Source organism: Acartia tonsa, chromosome 12, assembly GCF_053477335.1.
Source record: "Acartia tonsa isolate MP-2025a chromosome 12, ASM5347733v1, whole genome shotgun sequence".
NCBI classification, from domain to species: Eukaryota; Metazoa; Arthropoda; class Copepoda; order Calanoida; family Acartiidae; genus Acartia; species Acartia tonsa.
In genome coordinates this window covers 18,731,752-18,755,005 of record NC_137271.1, presented here as the reverse complement: position 1 = coordinate 18,755,005, position 23,254 = coordinate 18,731,752, and the positions used below count along the sequence as shown (strand labels likewise).

The 23,254-nt window shown below is 33.7% G+C and overlaps 3 protein-coding genes across 6 annotated transcripts in view; 2 read left to right on the top strand and 1 right to left on the bottom strand.

The window, feature by feature from the left end:
• LOC145334130 (uncharacterized) overlaps nt 1-23,254 on the top strand; it is a 141,854-nt gene that overhangs the window by 74,570 nt on the left and 44,030 nt on the right. The gene's annotated exons all lie outside the window — the stretch shown is intronic.
• LOC145334136 (uncharacterized) lies at nt 1,657-3,273 on the top strand. The gene has a single exon (XM_080179437.1). It carries the CDS (start codon nt 1,696-1,698, stop codon nt 2,839-2,841), a length of 1,146 nt encoding a protein of 381 aa, XP_080035563.1. The 5' UTR covers nt 1,657-1,695; the 3' UTR covers nt 2,842-3,273.
• Nucleotides 5,915-18,031, bottom strand: LOC145333537 (carbonic anhydrase 12-like). 3 transcript variants are annotated; one of them, XM_080178696.1, is made up of 15 exons: nt 17,807-18,031; nt 17,027-17,095; nt 15,688-15,733; nt 14,016-14,093; nt 13,542-13,609; nt 13,079-13,127; nt 12,501-12,563; nt 12,086-12,140; nt 11,545-11,610; nt 11,036-11,086; nt 9,770-9,889; nt 9,403-9,475; nt 7,620-7,717; nt 6,742-7,180; nt 5,915-6,264 (listed from the first exon to the last, which is right to left on the bottom strand). In XM_080178696.1, the coding sequence occupies exons 1-15, from the start codon at nt 17,832-17,834 to the stop codon at nt 5,996-5,998; spliced, it is 1,572 nt and encodes a 523-aa protein (XP_080034822.1). In that variant the 5' UTR covers nt 17,835-18,031; the 3' UTR covers nt 5,915-5,995. The 3 variants fall into 3 exon arrangements, with proteins under 3 accessions (XP_080034822.1, XP_080034824.1, XP_080034823.1); XM_080178698.1 differs by having other exon boundaries at nt 15,695-15,733; nt 17,807-17,912; XM_080178697.1 differs by lacking the exon at nt 15,688-15,733 and having other exon boundaries at nt 17,807-17,946.

The following is a 23,254-nucleotide window of genomic DNA, read 5'->3' as shown; positions in this document are numbered from 1 at the left end:
AATAAATGAAAAGTGGGGTAGGGTAGCTTTTTGTTTTTTGATTTAGTTCAGGTTATGTTGGGTACTTGGTAGGGCTCCAAAAGTGGTTTGGAATAGAAAAACCCCCATTTTCAGTTATTTTTAAAATTAGGAAGAGGGGGGGGGGGGGAAGTCATTGCCAACCAGGAACTTTTGGGAAAGCTCCAGTTCAATATTTTTAAATTTTAGATGTAAGATCCAATCTGAAATGTTAACAAAACTTGGCTTTAATTTAATTCTTTAATACAAATTTTCCCTTTGTTATGCAGTGTTTGATTATCAGGGATCTTAAGGGATGATACAATGGATGATTAATTGATATACATCCCCAATGAGCATAAAAATAATAATAAAAAAGACACATAAACAAAAAAATAAAAAGTTTGGTCACTACCGCCTAGTTTCGAAGAAATTAATCAATATTCAATAAAAGTACCCAAAGTTATTGAGCCAACATATAAGTCCACGAGAAACTTTGGGTTGCAGTGTAATCTATAGTCCGATGTCCCCTCCCTTCCTATAGAATGAACTCTGAATAATAATTTTAGAGTTGAACCAGACGAATTTGATGGCACCGTAATGTTGTATGAAAAGAAACTAAAAGCTATCTGTTCTAGGTAAGTTATTTAAGGTTTGTTTCGAAGCTACTCTATTAATCTTGTTGTTTGCTAGTTGCGAAACAGCTTTATATATGAAATACTTGTCATTTTGTATTATCGAAGTTTTGTTGTAGAAACGTGATTTTCTCGGCTGCTATGTCAATAACCTACACAATATACTGCTTAAATATCTTCTAAAACATTATAAAAAAATCATCTAATTGTTTTGTAAAAATCTTATGTTATTGGTTTCTTTCTGAAGATTGAAAAAGCATGAAACTTTAAGTTGTTTATTACATCTATTGTATGATGATCAGATGAAAGTAATTAAAGCTAGTATTAAATCAGCCAATCTAATAAATATGAAATATCTAGCTGATAACGTAACTGATTTCAGGTACGAAGGTTATCACATCATCTGATTAGAACAGTATCCTTTCTGTCGGACCTGAATACACAATCACGAAGAATTGTTCCTCTGAAAGTTTTATATAAGAAAAATTGTGGAAAATTGCAAATGATAGAAATTAATAAGAAAATTATTTTTGCATAAGAGTAGGTACCTAATATTGATTCTAAAAGACCCAGTGTTCTGTACTTTTAGAATCAAACAAAAAGATATTAAGTGCCTGCCTAAGGAATATTTATACCATCAATTTTTAAAAATATATTATATTATTTTTTTTTGCAAGATAGGAAGCACCATTTGTCAACTTTTTTTTATAAATATACCTACAGTTTTTACCTTTTATAACCAATTAAAATATTTCATATACATGATTTTTCAGTAAGGCTCTGAACTGGTTATAATCCAGCGGATAATAATCGGTTTCGATGAAGCTATACTTGAAAATAATTTATTGTCTTATTATTTCATAGGTTTTTATGTCTGTATACAAAAAGATACCTAGTTATTTTTTTCCAAACTTCATGAAACCTAACTAAAAAACTAAAAATCTTCATAATTAATTAATGTAGCATTTGTTATTACCTAATCCGATTTTAATGATTTAGAACCCCTCAAGGACTTATTTTTACAAAAATTTCAGAATTGTGACTTTAAATATTTTCAATCAAAATGGATACGTGCGAAATATGTGGCAAATATTTCTATCTACCTGGTCAACGAGAAAAACACATGAAAACACATACCGGTGAAAAACCACATTCATGTGATTTTTGTGGCAAAACTTTCCAAGAGAAACGAAATAAGGACGACCATGTGAGAACACACACAGGTGAAAAACCGTTTACATGTGATTTCTGTGGGAAGGCATTCGCAACTTCTGGTCAAAAAGTTACCCACATGAGAACGCATACAGGGGAGAAACCCTATGCCTGTACAGTGTGCGGCAAAGCTTTTTCACAGGTTGGTTACAGAGCTCTACACATGAGGACACATACTGGTGAGCGGCCTTATTCATGTGACATATGCGGTAAACATTTCGCTGGGATTGGCGAGAAAACTAGACACATGAGAACACATTCAGGGGAGAAACCACATTCTTGTGATATTTGTGGTAAATCGTTTTCGCGTGCAAAAAGTTTGAGCGATCATACTAGAATACATACAGGGGAGAAACCATTTTCATGTGATTTATGTGATAAAAAATTCACAAGGATAAGTAATAAAGAAAGCCATATGAAAACACATGCTGGTGAGAAACAATATTCTTGTGGAATCTGTGGTAAATCATTTAACCATCCGCATAATAGAACCAGACACATGAAGGGACACATGGACAAAGGTGAAACAATTAAAGAACCGGTTTATGATGATGAAACTATTGAAAATATGATGAATGTGCAAGTAGAACTCAAAGAAGAAGAACCTGTCAATGATAATTTCTTAGTTGTAAAGGAAGAAATTAAAGAAGAAGCTTTTGATGATTTAGCTCCTAATATGTCGAATGTGAAAGTAGAAATCAAGGAAGAAGAACCGGTTTACATTAATGAATCTCTCAATATGATGAATGTAAAAGAAGAAATTAATGAAGAAAAACCAGTTTATGATGACGAAACTTCTAAAATCTTGAATGTGAGAGAAGACTTTGAGGAAGAAAAACCGGTTTATGATGATGGAGCTCCTAATATGATGAATGTTGAGCTAGAAATTAAGGGAGAGAACAATCTTGATAAAACCCCCTTCCTTTTTAAAGAGGATGCTGTCAAGATAGATAAAATCGACAATGCTAATATTAAAGAAGAAAGATATCATCCTTGATAATAAAAAGTAATTTGAGACAATTTTTTCTGAGATAAAATATCATCTTGTGGAGTGTAATTTCTCTTTCATTATTACTTACCTAATGTTTTAAATGAACTATTGAAATGCAAGTTTTCATAAAAATCAACTAAATTCTTGGCATTTACAAATATCATGCTTCTTCTGTTATTCCAAATATAGACAATGAGCAATTTTAATCATAGCATCAATTTTCCTTATAATAATGTGTCTAATGTGATTTTTATTACTCCTTTCCCAAATCAAAACATGTATAATCATACCTATTAGTTTTCTTTTTTATTATTTTGAAAATTTTCACACCTATTGATTTAAATTTAGAGTATGTTAATTGGATAAGTTTTTTAATCCCTTTCTTGATATCATGTAAATAATTGAAATAAGTAATATGTAATACAGCATTATCCCTTTTCAGATAATTAAAATGCATTGCAATGATTAAAGTAAAAGAATAGATGAATGGCGCGTGGACCCTTTGTCGACTATGAGTTGGGTCTTTGAAATCAGCTAATAGCATCGGAAATATAAACAAAGCCAAATCTGTACACAAGAACAAAAAGTAATTTGCTGACAAACAAAAAGGGTCTCCATCACTTGGGCCAGGTAAAGGTCTAGATTATGCATTTATACTTTAACATTTATTTTGCTATGAATAGGTGAATATAGACACAGTAGCCTTGGTCTATTTTAAAGATTTTAAAAATTTTTGTTTAAAACGACTAGTTTTACAGTTTAATTCCAAACTAGTTCCTTGCTTGTCATTAAATAGGGAAAATAGGTCAAGGTTCTTTTAAATCATCCCATCTGAAAAAAGTTCTTTCAATTTTGTATTTGTCGCACCAAAAGGTACCATGAGGTTAAAAATGAGCCGTGCAAAATATTTCTCTTTTTTTGTAGTACCTAGTCCCACTAAATTGAATGGATACTCACTTATTCGTTGGCCGAACAATTATGGGGGCTATTATTGAATTTTGATTGGTTGATTCTTAAAGTTGAGTGTCCAAACGTTTCAAACACTAATTATTTCTACAGAAGTATAATCATTGGAAGATGTGCATAAATTTATCAGCCATTGTCTTATCCCTTTAGATCCCTAATGAATACAAAAATATCACAAATATAATAGATGAAATAACATGAGCTTTATATTTCAGGATTCCTTTCGAGATTACCAACAAACAAGCTGAAATTAGCAATTAGGATTACTACAAATAATGGATAGTAAAGTGAAAAAGCTTTCTTGTCAAATATGTGGGAAGCTATTTTTGAGGTCTGGTCACCTGAGTACTCATATAAGAACACATACCGGTGAAAAACCTTATTCTTGTGATATTTGTGGTAAATCTTTTTCACGAGTAGATTATAAAGATAAACACACAAGAACACACACAGGGGAGAAACCATATTCGTGTGGTGTATGTGATAAATCATTCTCACGGTCTAGTGACAAAGATAGACATATGAAAATTCATACCGGAGAAAAACCATATTCATGTGAGATTTGTGGTAAAACATTTATTACTTCAAGTGACAATAATAGACATAGGAAAACTCACAATAGCGAGCAATTAAACATAAAGAATGGAGAAAAATTACATTCAGACAGGATATTCTCTTCTAGCTCCAGAGAAATAGAAAAAGATAATAGAGCACAAATTGTAGAAAGACCATATTCTTGCGACATATGTTGCAAATCTTTCACTAAATCTGGTGATAAAAACAGACACATGAAAATACATACAGGTGAAAAACCATTCTCTTGTGATATATGTGATAAATCATTCTCACGGCCTAGTGATAAAGAAAGACATATGAGATCACATACAGGTGAAAAGCCATATTCATGCGATATATGTGGTAAATTATTTACTCAATCTCATCATAAGAATAAACACGTGAGATCACACAGTGGAGTGAAGCCATATTCATGTGATCTTTGTGGGAAATTATTCACTACGTCAGAAAATAAGTTTATGCACATGAGAATACATACCGGTGAAAGGCCATATTCATGTGATATTTGTGGTAAAACATTTACCCAATCAAGCAGTAGAAATAAACATGCCAAGGCCCATAATGTTAATACGGATGAAAAAAATATTTCTGTAAGTGACACCAATATTGATAATCCTGAATTTGAACAAGTTTTTATACATGAAGATAATGTTATTGTTAAAATAGAAAATGATGAAATTGATCCTTGTGATGTCAAAGAAGAAATATAAGATAATGATACTCTTTATTGTTGAATAACCTCCTCATAATGATTTTGCTTATAAAGCTGTCAATATAAAAAAATGTTTATAATTTTAAAAATGAAAATAATACCAAATACAAATAAATGATAGAACAAATTTTTTTTCAACTGTATTTTTAAACCAAGCTTTTTTATAATAAAAGCCAATCTGTTATGATAGCTATTACCGTTATAAGTATTTCTTATTTAAACTTAAATGATGATATCAATAGTTAAATGCAATGCAGTAAGCGTAGCAACTCTATAATGATTAAACTTATTTCTTTTGCAAATAATGACATAATTTATAGTAGTTAGAAAGGCTTCTTTTTTAACACTAGTTGTAAATGGACATCTAAATTCATTCTGACGACATTTCTTACGAACCAAGTTAAAATCCGTCAATCATTTTGCAATGACAATGCTGCAGTTATTTTAACAAGCGACCGTGGCTCGACGGGTAGATGATTGTTTCAAATCTCAGCCCAACAATGCGTCCTAGCTAAGACGTTCAAAATAGTTCCTACTGTTACAATGTCAGGAGCGCTACAAAAATAGTATGAGTAGGGGAAATATATTGGATTATGAATAGGTGCAACTTATTACCATGCACAGTTAAGACTTCTCAGAAAAGTTCGTGAAATCAATGGGTTGGTTATATGCAGTAAGTTACTTAATCTAATATTCTTGGGTGTGTATCTTAAACACTTCAAATCTGTTCTTTGCTTTCTTTTTAAACCTTAAAATAATTTTGTAAAGATGCCAAATTTCCAGACCAACCAACTGTGAGACATAAAGAATATTAAGAACAAACAATTTATAATATCATATTTTTTATTTTATCATAATTGATTAAGATTGAGTTGAAATAAAATATTTATCACAAATTTATTATCACTATTTACTTTCCCCGCTACTACCCTCCCCTTCCCCACCCCCGCTGCCACTAATAGAGAAACTTGCCGTCTGATCATTGCCAAAAGAAAGACTCCAGGAAAACTCTCCATTCCCACCACCTCCACCACTACTTTCACCTCCACCACTACTTTCACCTCCACCACTACTTTCGCCTCCACCACCCCCTCCTCCAAAATTGCCATGATTACTGAACCCCCATTGGAAGAGTCTTTGATCTCTATGTCCTTCTGGATAATGGGTAATAGGTCCTGAACAGAATGATTCATTTAGTAGTTGCATAAGATTAAACTACAAATTAAACTAACAGGTATCACAACATCCATAAGTAGTAAAATCATGGACTGACAATCGGACAAGTTAGTCGCACAGCAGGTTTTCAGTGATACTATAAATTAAGAAAAGAAGTTCTTTAAACCATTCATACCTATTAATGTCTTTCGTAGCAAGGCCAATAGATTGAGTAAGTTGAAAACTGAATGCTCTGATAAGAAGTTTACTTACTTAAGAAACCAGCAGTCTATCTTAAAAAGCAGCTGAACGGACAGAAAAAAGTAAATTATAAAGAATCTTTTTTTACTAAAATATCCTATTTCATAAAGTAGTATATTTTGTTTATTTGTTAGGTCTTACTATCCACTTAACTGTTATAAGGAAGGTTCACATTGGTCCTGATATGGTTTTAGGCTATTTTATATTATCATAATACAAATAATAATTTATCAAACCTTGATTAGGTGGCATCATATTTCCTAAATAATTATCTGGCAACCATACCAACTCTGATCTAAAATCTGGCGGGTAAACAGCGCCGCCATCTTGATTCATCACATGAGGTGGTGGCGGGTAAATAGCACTGCCATCTTGATTTATCACATGATGTGGTGGCGGGTAAATAGCACCGCCGTCTTGATTCATCACATGAGGTGATGGCGGGAAAATAGTGGCGCCATCTTGATGCATCACATGCGGTGGCTGGTAAGTAGCACTGCCATCTTGATTCATCACATGAGGTGGCGGGTAAATAGCACCGCCATCTTGATTCATTACATAAGATGGTGGCGGGTAAATAGCGCCGCCATCTTGATTCATAATGTGATGTAGTGGAGGGAAGAAGGGAGGAGGTGGAAGAAGCTTATGTTCAGGCCCATCACGATATTGTAGAACCTAATTAATAAAAAAAAGGCTAAGAATGAAATTTAAAACATGATTGATGAAGGGTCTATAAATCTATGGTTTATCAGGCTTTGCTTCTAACGATTTTTTTTATCCTTGTTCGAGCTTTATTTCCTGTCACAATATCTCCTTAGTACATGAAATAAAAAAATAAAAAACGAAGTAGCTAGTTTCATAGTATTTTCAGTTTTTTTCATGGTTTGTGTTAGGTTAGGTAAATGTTAATGATTGCCCCGCATGGTAAGGAAATTGACCCCGTAGAAAAAGGAGCAAGGAAAAAAGCTGTGAAAATACGACGAAACTCGCTACTTTGTTTACTTTCCATGATTCAAAAATTACTACTTCCCTTTATCCAAAACATAAACAAATGAATTATCCAACAATCAATTTATTTTATTGTCCAACACCTTTTACTCAAAAAATATCTTACATTTCTGGAATTGATTGGTTGAGGAATTCTTGTGTTACCAGCCAAAGGTTTCTGGTCATCATAATCCAATACAGATCTTAGCAGGGCAAGTTGATGAGCTACAAAAAGTTAAGAACATAATAAACAAGGATGGGTACATTCATGCATGGATTATTGAGCTTAGTAATCATTTAATAAGAATAGGAACTTGAAAATTCAGGATATTGGCTTGGAGAAAAGGAAGGAGGGGGGGCGGATGTGCCACTTTTTGAAACCAAAAGTAAAACGAGCATGATCTCAGCCCATAAAAGAGTTAAAGCTCTAAAAGTTGCTTTTGTGGAGAAAAAAAGTTTCTCAGATGATTGAGAATAGTCTAATTTGGCAAGAAAATTTCGGCGGGAAACGACGGTTTTCGGTGGGAGCGGCGGTTCAGCCTCCGTTTCTTCGCATACACACATAGTCATTTGAGGACATATAAGCAGTTTCCCTAAAGAGGAAATCTAATATAACTCAGTTATTGAAATCTTAAGCTTCAGACAAAAAAAGCTTGCTACTTTATATAAGAGGATACAAACAAAATATCAAATAAGGGCGTTATCCTCTTAGAATAGGCAGGCAAGGGGGCCAAGCGCTGCGGCTAAGCAGGCAAGGGGGCCGAGCGCTGCGGCTAGGGAGTCGACCGCTGCGGCCAGAGTTCATAGTTCGATGTCAGGGGGGGGGGGTACTCAAATTTTCAAAATTGAAAAAAAAAATCCTAAGAGGATAATACCCAAATACAGGGTGCGCCACATAAAACCGGACTTTTTTTAAACGGTCATAGCGTCAAAACTACTTGACCAATAAGGACGTTTGACCCCACTATTAAAAGCTTAGGTAATGACCTTTAAGCACAAAAAAAATTTGGACGAAGATGGGCTCATACTCCGAGCTGGCCGCGCTTGTGTTCAACAAGGCAGATTCGAAATGCGCTGGTAATATAATCTGGATTTTGACTATGGCCCACTAAATCGGACCTCAGCCCATCAGTAGATGAGGTAGAGTTATGCAACTTGCTGGGGATACTGTTAGATATATAAGTAAGACACTAGAAAAGACTAGAGCTCTCTATCTAAAATGGCTTGGCTGTAGTATTCCGGCAAAGTGAAACGTCGCAGATTTAGAGATGTCAAAAACGTCAAAAATCGTGAAAATTTCTCGGTTCTCGACGTTAAAGACCCATATGGAACTTAAAAACTCATTTAAGACTATGGATTGCGCTGACAACCCTAGCTGAATCTTCATGCCATTTCCAAAAAGGTATAGAGCGTCATTCTAGCTTAACTGTGGTCCAAATAAAGGCCTCCATGTCAAAGGGTAGCTTGAAAGTTGGGTGAATTTGGATCCTGCGGTTACTCACAATTCTAAGGAAATGTGGCCTCCCAGCAGCTTGATCTTAATTCAATGGACTTTTAGGCCTGGAGCTACTTTGAAGCATGCACCAATAGACGTGCTCATACCACAAAGACCTCCCTCATTGCCACTATCAATGAGAACTTCGCCAGCTTGGACAGGTACATTTTGACCTGGGACTGCCGGCGGTTGAGGAGGCGGGTAGAGGCGGTGATTGATGCTAGCGGCGATTTTATTCAATGATCTAATAGTCATATACCTAGTTTGCTTCCCAGTTTTTAAAATTTAATAAAATCTTTAAAATTGACGATTTTATGTTCATTTGTTTACAATTTAGAAAAAGTCCGGTTTTATGTGGCGCACCCTGTAAGTGGACGGAAGTAAAAAATTAGTAAAGGTTGTTAAAATATCTTACATGAAATTTTATCAACGTGCATGAAGACATGCCAGAGAGCAACTTCATTACATGGTGGATAGGTTAAAGAACCCTATAAAAATCAAATTTAAAATTATAATATTTTAAGAACAATGATAAATAAAAAAAGAATAAGATAAATTTTCTATGCCGCTTAAAAATTGATCAAAAAGCAGATGAATCTTACTGAACATAACCAAAACAAATACAAACAGAGAGTTTGATTTAGTCTAAACAAATCTGGTTTAGAAGTTATTGAGTTAGAAGTAGAACTCTAAAATTGAATTAACTGCCCATTGCCCCAACCCCGTATCTCTTTTTATCATACAAGACATACTGTTACCATTTATTTAGATGAATAAATTACCTCATAAAAGTAAAAATCGCAGTTGATGCACTTTTTGTGAATGCCCGCTCCTTCCAGTATTGGTAGAAATGTGGGTGGCATTGTTAGTTTAACTTCAATAGGTTGGCTGGTACCATTTATCTAAATTTAAAGAGGTGAATTTAACATATGACAATGGATTTATTGTTACTTGGATCTTACACCAGATTATCATATAATCTAATAAAGTGAAACTTGTAGCGGGCTAAGATAACGATCCACCCCATCACATCCCCTTCTACTGGATGGACTAAATGACAGGTGAAGTAGCAACCCAAAGGGACAACAATTTTTCCCCAATCATAATGTCCACGTATATTCTACATCCATTCATATGACAATTACAAAGGTCCCATAGCAGCAAAGCTGTTTGAAATAATAAGCAATATATATTATATACTAGCGGCTTCGCCCTTAGCCTCTAGGGGCTTTGCCCCAAATGGTGATAAAAAAATTAAGGCGAAATTCGTAAAAGGACCAGGGAAATGTTCTGCAAAAAAAGGACCAAGGAAATGTTCTGCAAAAAAAGGACCAAGAAAGTGTTCTGCAAAAAAAATGGGGGGGGGGGGAATTTTTGTTTTTTGGGGGGTTGGGGGTGTACCTCCCCCCCCCCCCAGAAAATAGCCTAAAACCACCACAGGACCAGTAGGTATATTCCCTGAAGAGTAGAATCCAATCGGTTCAGTGATTACCGAGATCTTAAGCTTCAGACGGACGGACGGACGGACAGACATCAAGCTACTTTGTATTATAGATAATTATACACTCTAATATCAATAAACCTAAAAAGAAAAGAAAATAGGGGGAGAGGATAGAAATAAGCATAATTTTTTTGTATGACCCTTCTGAGCTTTTATTTATATTCTAGTCTCTAGAGAAAACAAGATCAATCTGAAGTATCTTCGAATTCTCCTATAAAATGTTGCAGTGGAGAAGAAGGGAATGAAAATAAAAGAAATGGAGAAGGGAAGGGCAAGTTTAGGGAAATTAAGTAAAGGGGAGTGAATTAATTAGCTGCACTTGGAAAACTTGGCTACCCGAACATTACAGACAGGCAGACACAATAGATAAAAAAAACTTCGCTACCTACTGAAAAAATAATGATCATTAACACTTCCATCTGGAGTTAACATCTGTGTTTTGAAAGTGCCTGTTTGTTAACAAAGTATTCCTTTTAGTTTAAAGACTTAAGCAGCATCAGGTCGTTTTTATGACACTGAACACAAATTTCAAATTAAAAAAAGTTACCCTATGCAGATTTTCAAAAAAATCGTTCGAAGGTAGCAATTCATCCGTTGCCTGTAATAGTAGAATTATGAAAGATATTATCATAAATTATACGCGTAGTGTAAAAAAAATTACCTTTAATCGGTGCCTAAACTCATTCTTTTATAGACATCCCAAAGCCTCCCCACCCCACTATGTTATTTTTTTATAAACAAAATATTCTTAGATTCTGAAGGGGCTCTAATCCTGCGAGGTCCTAACCCTAAGGATGACTTCACCTACGGGGTATTTGTTTTCATTACTTAACCTAAACTAAACAGTAAAAAGTTAGTTTGTGTTCCAGATGCAATATAAGGGACACCGTCTATTGATTCTTTTTATTGGGTATAAAGTAGTAAGGTTTTTTTGGTCGACAAACTATATCTCATAATTGGCTATCCCATAGGCAACACCAAAATTATATTTTAGTAAGTCCTACTCTAAACCCCAAAATCTTTTCATGGGACTATTCTTTTGACAGTTAATCTTACCTCTAAAAGGAGAGAAATGATAGCAACGGCCCCTGGAATTTTCACTGCTTCTTCAAAATTAGGAAACTTAAAAAAAAACAAGACTTTATGTCTATGTCATAAATTAATGTAAGCAATACAATAATATTAATATCAGACAAAGGTAGTGCAATTAAAGAGTTGGTTAGGTGCTATATTACACTAATACCCCAGGTGTTTGGACAGAAAAGATATTTGTCCCCCCTTAGTTAAACTAGGTTGTTGGACCTGACGTTAAGGTGTCATGGACAGCAACCTCGACCGTATGAGGTAATTTATATATTGGTAGACCACTCTCTCACGTTTTAAAACATTCTAGCGGATGCGCCCCTAGCATCTAGGACCTGGGGCTCTATATTTGAAGGGATTAATATGGGTAGAAAAATAGCCTAAAACCATATCAGGACTTGTTAGAAGCTTTACTGTAAATGAGAACCATATCGGTTCAGCGGTTATCGAGATCCTTCGCTACAGATAAAAAAGAAATCTTACTACTTTATTTAAAAGGATTAAATAATATTACCCCACTGTCATAAAAGTACTTCTGAAATTCTGCACCAAATTGCTTTCCATTCATTCTGAAATATTTAAAACTCAACTCATTGAACCAACTGCAATCAAAATTCAACAAAAGTCCCCAAAGTTTGTAACCCAACGAAATCCTAAATTCTTTCTTTTTAGGGATCTTATATTATTTTCTAAGTTCAACAACATTGATTTTTTAAAAAATTTAATAATTGGTGGAATGGGCTAGTTTATTGTTTGTTTAAATTTTAGGGTTTGGTTAGGTTGGGTTATATTGGTTACAGGGTAAACACCTTCATGGCCCAGGTACAGGCCCAGCAAGGTTAGTCCACGACGCAGGGGTTAACCATAGGAAAAAAAATAGACGTTCTTGCATCCCTCATTTACATATTGATAAAAATAAATTAACTTACAAATGTTCAGAACCGCTGCAATCAGTTTTTCCAACTTTTATGACAGCTCGATCAAACAGAAACCTGAAAAGATTTAAATATTATCCTGAAACAGAACACGTATGACAATGTAATTTTGTCTGTCCGGATGAAGTTTAAGCTAACCGCTGGACCGATTGGATGAATTTAGACTGAAAAGTGAACATACTGCCCCCCTTCCCCCCCCCCCCACACACTCAAAATATCCAGATGATTAAGTAGATTCTATTGCACAATTAAGCAAAGCAATTATTACAGATATAAACATTAATGGATGATAAAATAACAAGGATGACAACATCCATAAGTAGCAGATAACCAAGAAATCATGGCGATAAATCAGGAATATATAAAAAAAATCACATTCAAATTTTTGTATCGTGACTGACGGAAAAAGTAAATTATTTACTGGATTCTCTTTGGGGTATCTTCCCAAAAAATCTGAATTATAGAGCAGCTTCTTTACTAAAAATATCAGGTATGGTAAATAAGTACTGCTGTTGTTGAAAAATAAGTCTTAGAATTTTTAAAATCCACTAACAATGCGAAAAAATGCTTACTTTTTATCTCCACCAAAGACGGAACCAGTAAAGCTTGGCCTTTCTTTCTCTAAAAAAATATTTAATGTAATATTCTATTGCTAGCGGCTACGCCCCTAGACGCCACTTAGAAGTACTTAAGGGAATGAGGGAGGTTAATTGGGTCACCCTTTACTTACCAGAGGCAATTTCTCTTGGGAGGGTTGAGGTACCATCCAGGCATAGACGTCCAAGGGGGGGGGGGGGGGTAATGGAGCGATTACCCCCCCCCCCAAACGATTTTGGGGGTGCCCCCAAAATTTTTTTCATTTTACCTCCCCCCCATTTAAAATTTAAATTACCCCCCCCAAAAAATTTTACCCCGGGGGTAAAGGATATTTCCCCACAGGAATACGAGTCTAGAAAAATTACGTGGAATAAAAGGTTTCGGCTGTCAAAAATTGTTCCAGTGACATTACACCAAAGTATGATAAAAAAAATGTACCTAAATCTTTGTAGATGATATTGATTGCCCGGTTTTGCTGAACAACTTCAAACAGATGGTTTGACAAACTAAAAGAAAAAAAATATGTTAAAACAATTTATAATTTAGTTTGAAAGAGAATAGGGACATCAAATTATACTGAACCCCAGAATTAGCGAAGTACAAAAAATATCATGGACGGACGGACAAAATGATTTCAAGAGCAGATTTTCAGTGAGCATAAATCATAAACACATTATGTACAGAATCATAAAACCTTTCACACATGTTTTTCATAGATTTTAATAATCAATTTTTGTAGATGACTGAAAGACCAATGAACCCAGAAAATTCTATACAGGATTCAGCAAAAAATCAACTGTCTACCATAAGTAACTGTCAAAAAATCACAATTTTCCCTATAGCGGTAAGGACGGATGCTGACAGAGAATTATAGAGTAGCTTTTCTACTAGAAAACAAAATAAAAATCTTACTCAAAATTTTGATACTCTATTCTATGGAGAAAGTGAGGTGTAGGGGCTATGACCGTTGGCAGAGAAATTGGGCTCTGACTAAAATAAGAGGATTCTCAAGTTTTTACAAGGTTACACTGTTAAAAATAATTTTTTTTTTAGCATCAGATGATACTCTATATTCTTCACATTAATGTATAGTATCAATCCGTACGTAGTAGGAAAAAAACCTCATTACGATAAAAGGAAGTTTTCAATGCTGTATTTAAGTATTGGGTAATGTTCTGTGAAGTAACACGTAGTACTAAATAATGTATTTGTCTATATAGTATTGTCTAATACGCTCTTGGGAATATAATTCTATACGGTAAAAGTAATTTTTCATTGCCCTCCTTCGCAATTGTTGTTACCCTCTATCATAATTTTTGATACTTTGTAGGGAATGAAACTGTTTTACTTTGTATGAAAGATCAGTTTATAATATATGATTATTATATGTACATATACATTTTGTTATATCAACAAACATACCAAGCAGAGCCATAAAACATTAATTTAAATGTAAATTTAGTAAAAAAATTACTTTAAAGATGTTTAGGACTAAACATTATCCTTAAAAATAAAAACTATGGTCAGTCGTAATTACAAAAAACAAAACTATAAATCTGAGCATAAATGGTAACATTTCATCTTTGTCTAAAACGACCAAGCAGTAACACTTCCATGAGAGGTGTGCACGAATGATGCCTGTTTCAATTATTCTTTACAGTACAGATTCGTACCCTAGAACGAATGAATAGTTACTAATTTAACAAACCATTCTCTTGCGTATTGTCTGATACACTACAGCGTATGAAATAGTACTATATCAAGAAACATTTCTACAGCGTATTTTCCGATACCCTACAACGTATAAAATATTACTATTTTTATAAACTTTTCTACAGCATATTCTATAGTACCCAAGAGCGTATCAATCGATACTAAAAAAATGTATGGGTTCTGTATAGTAATAATTATTGTGTTATATAGTATTACATAGTGTTATATATTAATTATATAGTTGTAGGGTACTTACGGGTCCAATACTCTCCAGAGTATCACTTGATACTAAATAAAAAAATTATTTTTAACAGTGTAATTAAAAAAGAAAAGAGGTCGGTCCATTAAAAGCATTATACATGTTAAATCAAACGCAAAACAAAATAAAATTTCATGGCATATTATCATAATGCTACAATATATAAAACTTGTGGTCACACATCTAATGGCTACGGCTCATGAGAGGAGAAATCAAGAAAAGTTGCACCATATTTTATGCCATACCCAACAAAATAATTGGAGTCGTGGGGGGGGGGGGGGTATTTTTTTATGTCCAATCTCCCATCAAAAAAGCCTAAAGCCACCCAAAGGACCCGTATCTATATGTATTCCCCAAAGTGTCGAGTCCAATTGGGTCAAGAGTTACAGATTTCTTAAGCTTCAGACAGACGGAATAACATCGTTCTATATACTTTGTATTATAAATTACAACTCATGCATTTTAACCAGTATTTTCAAAGATATTTAGCTTAGGACAAAATAACATTACTTTATAAAATTGAATAATTAACATTTTAAAAAAGATATTTGTCCTTAAAAGATTGAAACTGAGATGTATAGAAGATAAAAAGAATTTTTAAAAAAATCTTACGAAATACCAGCACATCTTTTATAATGGTCGCTCCAGACATTCGGTCCTTAATATAAAAACAAGGATGACAACATCCATAATAGCGAAGCTCTAAAATAATAAGTAAGGATCAACGAACAACTCTTGTAGAGTGTTACAATTTGATAAGCAGAACATTAATATCTAAGTCTAAACGAAGTTTTACATAAATTTATTGCAAATAACGTAAATATAGGATACAGTAAAAGGATATAATTTCATTTTTAGGATTTGATTATAAAGTTGTCTCGCTTAAAATACTTTACCTGGTTGTCTACGGAATAATTTTTCCAAAAATCAGCATGTCTTAAATGGTTTTACTGGTAACGATAATACGAGTTGCTACTCAAATTCGTACCTAACTGTTACAGGAATCACCATGTAAAGTTTTAAATCGATTGGACTATTCTAACATGCCTAAAGTAATGAAAAGAGCTGACCGTAATGGACATATGTACGAACCGACACTAATTGTAGAAAAACTTGGCTTTTAAAACAAGGATGACAACATCCATAAAAGCGAAGCTTAATAAATGGACTAATAAATTTTAACTGCAATTTTAAAGAAAAGAATCTTTTTGAAATCTGAGCTAATATTTTATCCAAATATGTTGTACGTTTATTAGCTTATACAGATCATCGTGTTAAAAAATAGGCATAAAAACTTTCTGGTCATAATTGTAAGGCAAGTAATCTTTCTGATTTGTACCTTATTATTGCAGAAATTATCATGCAAAGTTTAAAATTGATAGGACAATTCTATTATACATTAATTGATAAACAAAGCAATTTTGTACGGATACACCAACCCTTCACTGTAAAAAAGCTTCATGTTTTAAAGAATACTTATATTTATAATGTAAAATTAACGATGTAGGATTTAAAACAAGACCGAAAATAGTCATAGATTCGTTGATGTATAAATTATGATTTAACGTAAAATAAATATAACACAATTAAATTTTATGTATATTGAATTAATTTTCCTAAATAGAAGAAACGGGGTATAGTCCCTTTCGTGGCAACGCACCTTAAGGGAAGATTCTTCATATTTTTCACAGTAGCTTTTCTCCTATTTCTAGCCCCTGCGGGGGGCTCTAACCCTGTGGGCCAATCACCCAACCCAATATAAACTAACCTAACCTAAAATAAGCCATTTAAAAACTACGACGAATCGCTCTTAAGGGGCGTTGCCACGAAAGTGACTATTCCCAAAAAAAAGTAATAGAACAGAACATCAAATGAATAAAGATATAAATAACAGGGTGTGAAAAATAAACAAACAAAACTGAGAGTTTCCCCACTCAAAATAAATAAATACCATTTTGACAAGAGTATCCCCATTTGAATCCATCCTCTCGTGGCAAAGTATAGCCGCTAATCCCCAAAACTAAAACAAAATCTGATGTGAGAGACAGGCCTAAGAAAGATAAAATAAGATATTTAAAAGAAAAGGTGACTCAGTATTTGAAACTATGGATTTAAAGGGATAAGACAAAGGACGGTAAATTGATGTTCATCCCCAATGATGAGACACAAAATTACCCCTTCTGTAGATTAAAATTAGGGGTTAAAACGATCGAACGTTCGACTTAATTAACTAACTAATCAGAAGTCCTCGAAGTTGTTAAACGAGTAAGAAAACGTTTTTTAAAACTATATAGGGACTATGGTGTATTTAACAGCCAATTGTCCCCTCTCTCTCGGATTTGAAAATTTTATACTTCATAAGAATGTTACAAAGTCTTGGATGTTGCAGAACAGTGGCGTGCACAGCAAGTCCTGATATACTGTTTAAGAAATATTTTTTAAAGAATGATTTTTATTGCAACATTTTTCAACAAAATTACTCTCAATAGTGTCGAAATTTTCCCCTTTTTTTTTGGGGGGGGGGGGGTACGAAATTGTAATATGAAGGTAATTGTTTTAGATTTTAGATTTTGTGGGGAAGGGGGGTGAATATCCCCCCAAAATGTTTAGGGCTAATCATTGCAGTGCGTCTAGTACCTAGAACTTGCAAATTTTGCCATTTTTAATTTATAATTTAAAAGTAAAAGATTAAAATACTTTAAAATGAAAAAAAACATATATCAATTATTACCAAAAAGAAAAAGAAATCCCCACTTCATCTAATCACAAAATAATAAACCAAACTAACTATAATAAACACACTTTGTTTGTACCCGTACAAAAGTACGATCACTACTAGAATCAAGAATTTTCTGTTTCTTTCCCCCCTCCCCTTTCCCTTCAAGAAATACTCTTCCAGTATGGATTCGAAACCGATTAATGTCCGCTGGATTAGAACCGGTTCTCAGCCATACTGAAAAATTATGTATAGCATCGTATTACAAACAATTTTTAAATTGTTTAAAATTAGAATCATAAAATTAAAACCAGTTTTCTTAGCCCGGAAAATCGGCCATGCGTGGTTTATTTCATTTTAAAATCCGCGGAAAGATAACTATAATACGCTTCCATTAATAACTATTTTAAAAGAGATTTTAAATTAGATACACAACTACAATTTTCAGCCGTGAAGTGTAAATGTCCTTCTATTTGGAACGTTAAACATGGTTTTCCTTCGGTCATATACAATAAACTAATGGATTTGCCCCCTAGAAGCCTCTAGAGGCTCTTAAGAAGAAAGGAAGAAAAGTCTACCCCAATCATTTTCAATTTGAGTTTTAATAGAAAAAGTAAAAAATAAAAATCTTGGGGAAATGTCTTTTTTTACTGGGAGGGTGGAGAAAAAATAGTTAAAAACCTTCTCTGGATCTAAAAGATGCTTCACTGTATAGGAGAAACATATCAGTTCAGTGGATAGGGAGATCCTTTGCTACAAGCAAAAAAAGCTTACTTCTTTATATTATACTAGCGGCTTCGCCCCTAGCCTCTAGGGACTTTGCCCCAAGAGGGCATTATTATAGATTTAAAAGAAAAATTAAATAAAAAAAAAATTTTGGAGGGGGGTAGTCGACCCCACTATTTTAATTTTAGTTTTAAAAAGAAATTCATTTTTTTTTGGGGGGGGGGGGGGTATTTTTCATTTTTTGGGGGGGTTTGGGGTGTCCCACCCCCCAAGAAAATAGTTATAAACCTTCCCGGGAACTATGAGAAGCTACCCTGTAAAGGAGAACCCGATCGGTTCAGCGGTTAGCGAGATCCTTCGCTTCAAACAAACATACAGACAAACAGACATCGTTCTACTTTGTATTATAGACGATAGGATAGCTGATTTGTTTGGTGATTGTTATACTGACCAATCAGGATTGACTCTATTTGTAAGTTATTTCTGTTGGTCTGTCTGTAATACCATAATTAATACTAGCGGCTACGCCTCTAGAGGCCTCTAGGAGTATTTAAGGAGGGGGGAAGCAATTCCAAAAGCCCTTTTTATTCTAGATTTTTAAAAAAGTTTTAAAAATTTTTTTTTTGGGGGGGGATAGGTAATTTTTTTCTAGGAGCGATTTCTTTTTGGAGGGTGGTGGTACCCTTCCCCAAAATAGTTATAAACCTTCCCAGGATCTATTAGAGACTACCCTGTTAAGAAGAACCCCATCAGTTCAGCGGTTGGCGAGATCCTTCGGTACAAACATACAGACAAACACACAGACAAACATTCTGTTACATTATTATAAGGATATTATTACTTGGATCTTACACCAGCTTTTCATGTTCTCTAATAAGTTGCGGGCTAAAATAACGATTTTTGTACTTAGGGATATCAAAATTAAATTTCCCGTCGTGTAAAGAAAGTATCCATGGCAGTCTGACTGTCTTTCAGCAGTTTTTTTACTATTTACATATTTTTGCATTTTCCCCATATCTATGGATTTTTTGGTCCTATTTTAAAACTTTTTTGGGATGACAGTATCAAAATATCTTTCCCCATTATCCTGAGCATTTTTTAGCATATAAATATTAAGAGATATAAGTTTTCCGGAATTGTAATGTAGGGAGTAGATTTGAAATCTGCATCAAATTTTAAGGATTTTTTATAAAATTCGTTTTTTGTATAATTCTTTATCTAAAAGCGGAAATACAAAATAAGTTAATTAATATTGGCATCCGTGATTGGTGGATTTAAAAAATCTGCGCTCTTATTGGATGTCGTACATCATTCAACCAATTAGAGCGCAGGTAGTTTAAAATCCACCTATACTATTGGTCAAAATTAATTAACTTAAAATGTATTTCCGCTTTTAGATAAAGAATTTTACAAAAAACGAATTTTATAAAAAATCCTTAAAATTTGATGCAGATTTCAAATCTACTCCCTACATTACAATTCCGGAAAACTTATATCTCTTAATAAATATATCCTGTTTAAGATTGACGGATAATTGTATCTGACAACCCATCTAGAGTAATAAATCGATTACAGCAAGGATAATAGCACCCTTAAAAGTGAAGCTCTGAAACTGTAGGACAAACGAACATTAACACTTTTAGAGTGTCAGAACTTAATAATTAGAATATTAATGTATAAAATCAAAAACAAATTGAATGTAAATTTTTGAAAAGCGGCTTAAATACAGGATAATGTTTAAGGACATACTTACATTTTTAGGACTTGATTACAGAGATGCTTCGCTTATAGTATTCCAAAAATCAGATCAATCGGATAATTTTGTTATATAAAAATTTATTGTTAATCTACATGTTTTGAATGGACGTATGGACATTCTGGTAACGATTACAGAGTGGCTATACGCTTTCTAAATTGTACTTAACTATTATAAGAATCATCATGCAAAGTTTTAAATCAATAGGACAATTCTAAAATGTCTACTTTAACGAATAGAGCTAGCCGTTCTGGTCGGTCGGACGGACCCTAATCATAGAAAAGCTTCACTTTTAAAAAGGTTCATGATAACTTTACACAGGCTGACAAGCATTTTTTAAAAAAATACTTTGTAATGCAATAGAGTTAATCAACGACCATATAGATGGCCCGCTATAGTAGTTGCGGGAAATGTCGAAACCTATCCAGGGAGTAAGGGAGGGGACAATGGGCAATTAATTCAATATAAGAGTTATCAAAGAAAGGGCATGAAATCCAGTTTAATCTAATAAATTTGTAGGAAATTATAAAGGGATTGTTAATTGAATAATAGATTTCCATAGCGTCATGTAAAGTGAAATCACAACTTGTTTTTGATGAAATATATTGAGGTTTTTTGGTGTGATTTTTATATTAAAAGATTATTGGACCCGGCCAGCTGCTAGCAAGAATATGACTGCCCCTTTTTATACTGTTTATTCCCCTTGCCCCCACCTCCCTCTCCCTTCTCCCCGTCTGCTACATTCCAAACTAACACAACGAGTGTTTATTTCCCTTGCCCCCACTTCCCTTATCCCTTCTCCCCGTCTGCAATATTCAAAACATACATAACGAGTAGCGGCATTTCATGCGCAAGTACCCAAACTCAGTCAGAAACTGCTAAATTCTTGCACATTCCCTTTAAGCCAGTCCCCAAAGTCTGAGACTCCTAAAAATTGAATATTCGATCCATTGTCCCCTCCCTTACTCCCTGAAACCTATCTATAATACAAAGTAGAACGATACCTGCCTGTCTGTCTGTTCGTCTGTCTAAAGCTTAAGATCTCAGTAAACACTGAACCGATTGAGATCTACTCTTCAGGGAATATATCTACTGGTCCTGTGGTGGTTTTAAGCTATTTTCTTTGGGGGGGGGGGGGTGAGACACTCCAACTCCACCAAAAAGAAAAATACCCCCCCCCCCAAAAAAAAAAATAAATAATTTTTAAATTCAAATTATGAATGGAGGTGATCTACTACCCACCCCCCCCAAAAAAAAATCAACTTTTTTAATCTACATTTTTCCAAAAAGTAATTTTGAAAAGGGAGGGGGAATCTTATAACCTTTTGGGGCGAAGCCGCTAGTTGATAAGAAAGAGCTAAGATAATCGATGCTAAATTGATATACATTCCCAATGATGATGATTAAAATTACTCCTGTAATAGAAATATATTATTGGTTAAAGGTTTGAACTTTACTAGTTTAGAACGAATCAGTCAAAATTGATTAAAATTACCCAAATCTTTTTTATCTAACGAACAAAATTATAAAACTTTGGGTACCAGTGAAAGCTACATTTAAATGGCTATTTCCTCCCTGTTCAAAAGGAAATTATTGCTGCGTTATAATGAAGACAATTGAAGACATTAACTATAATAATGTAATGGTAATACTTAAGATCATAATCAATAATAGTTAAATAAATCTTTAATTTTCTGCAGTGTTTACTCTCTACCAAAGGCAGTAACGCATAGAATTGTTAACTTGTTAAAACCTGTTAACCATAGGTCTACGGTTAATTGGTCTACATGATTTTTGTTGTGTAAAGGGGGATGGGGTGGAGGGGGATGGATGATAATCAAGGGGGAAAGGGGTTAGTGAAAAATAATAGGGGTATTATAAAGGGGGGAGGGTGACAATGACAATGCACTTTTTAAAAATTTCTCCTTTATGAACCAAAGAAACATTTGGACTTTCAGTTTTATTGAAAATATCTATCCTTACGTTTTTTTACTATTGGTGATGTAAAATATTCACATTTTGTTGTTTCTTTGATTGTAAAGATGTTATATAGAAAGCGTAAAAAAATTATTTTTATTAACACGAAGTTCTAACTAGTTCACTATACAGCTATTTTGACTACAAATTTTGACATTGTTTGTATGTGATCCCAATAACAATTAGGTAAACTGTTATAAGCGTAATATGAATCTTGGGTAGGTACTCTGATTAAATATTGGCTGAATTTAAACAAACCAGCAGTGTCCAAACTTTTCCACCATTAATTTTTTTCCTGTTTTTATGTATTTTTCATGCTTTGTTTCTATATGTCTAATTCCTTGATTTAAGATCATTTGAAAATCTTTATTTTTAAGCTTGATTAAGCACATTCTATTAGAAAATAATACTTGAATCATTAATAAACAAGGATGATAACATCCATAAAAGCGAAGCACTAAAACGGTAGGACACTTGACACTTGTATAGTGTCAGAACTGAATAATCAGAATATAAAAGTATAAGAGTCGAAGCAAAATTGTAAGTAAATTTGTTGAAAAACTGCTTAATACAGGATAATGTTTATGGACATACTTACATTTTAAGGACTTGATTATAGACTTGCTTTGCTTATAATATTGTACTTTGTTGTCCCAGGAATCTATATACCAAAAACCAGATCACATAAAAATTTGTTGTTGAAAAAGTAGAAAAATCATCATGTTTGAATTGGACGTACGGACATTCTGGTAATGATTAAAGAGTTTCTACGCTTTCTAAATTGTACCTAACTACTAAAGGAATCACTATGCAAAGTTTGAAATCGATAGGACAATTCTAACATGCCTAAATTAACGAATAAAAGCTATCTATCTCGTACGGACGGACAGACCGACCCTAATTATAGAAGAGCTTCGCTTTTAAAAATAGAAAGCACAATTACTGAACTACATAGTGTTTACAGTTCAATAGGAATAATATTTCTAGTATAACCTCAAAACCGA

Coding starts and splice junctions, on each gene's coding strand:
- LOC145334136 (XM_080179437.1), top strand. CDS start 1,696: ATGGATACGTGCGAAATATGTGGCAAATATTTCTATCTACCTGGTCAA.
- LOC145333537 (XM_080178696.1), bottom strand. CDS start 17,834: ATGAAGTGGGGATTTCTTTTTCTTTTTG. Junction 9,476..9,769: donor GCGATTTTTACTTTTATGAG/GTAATTTATTCA, acceptor TGATTTTTATAG/GGTTCTTTAACCTATCCACC. Junction 7,181..7,619: donor AACCAATCAATTCCAGAAAT/GTAAGATATTTT, acceptor TTTATTAATTAG/GTTCTACAATATCGTGATGG.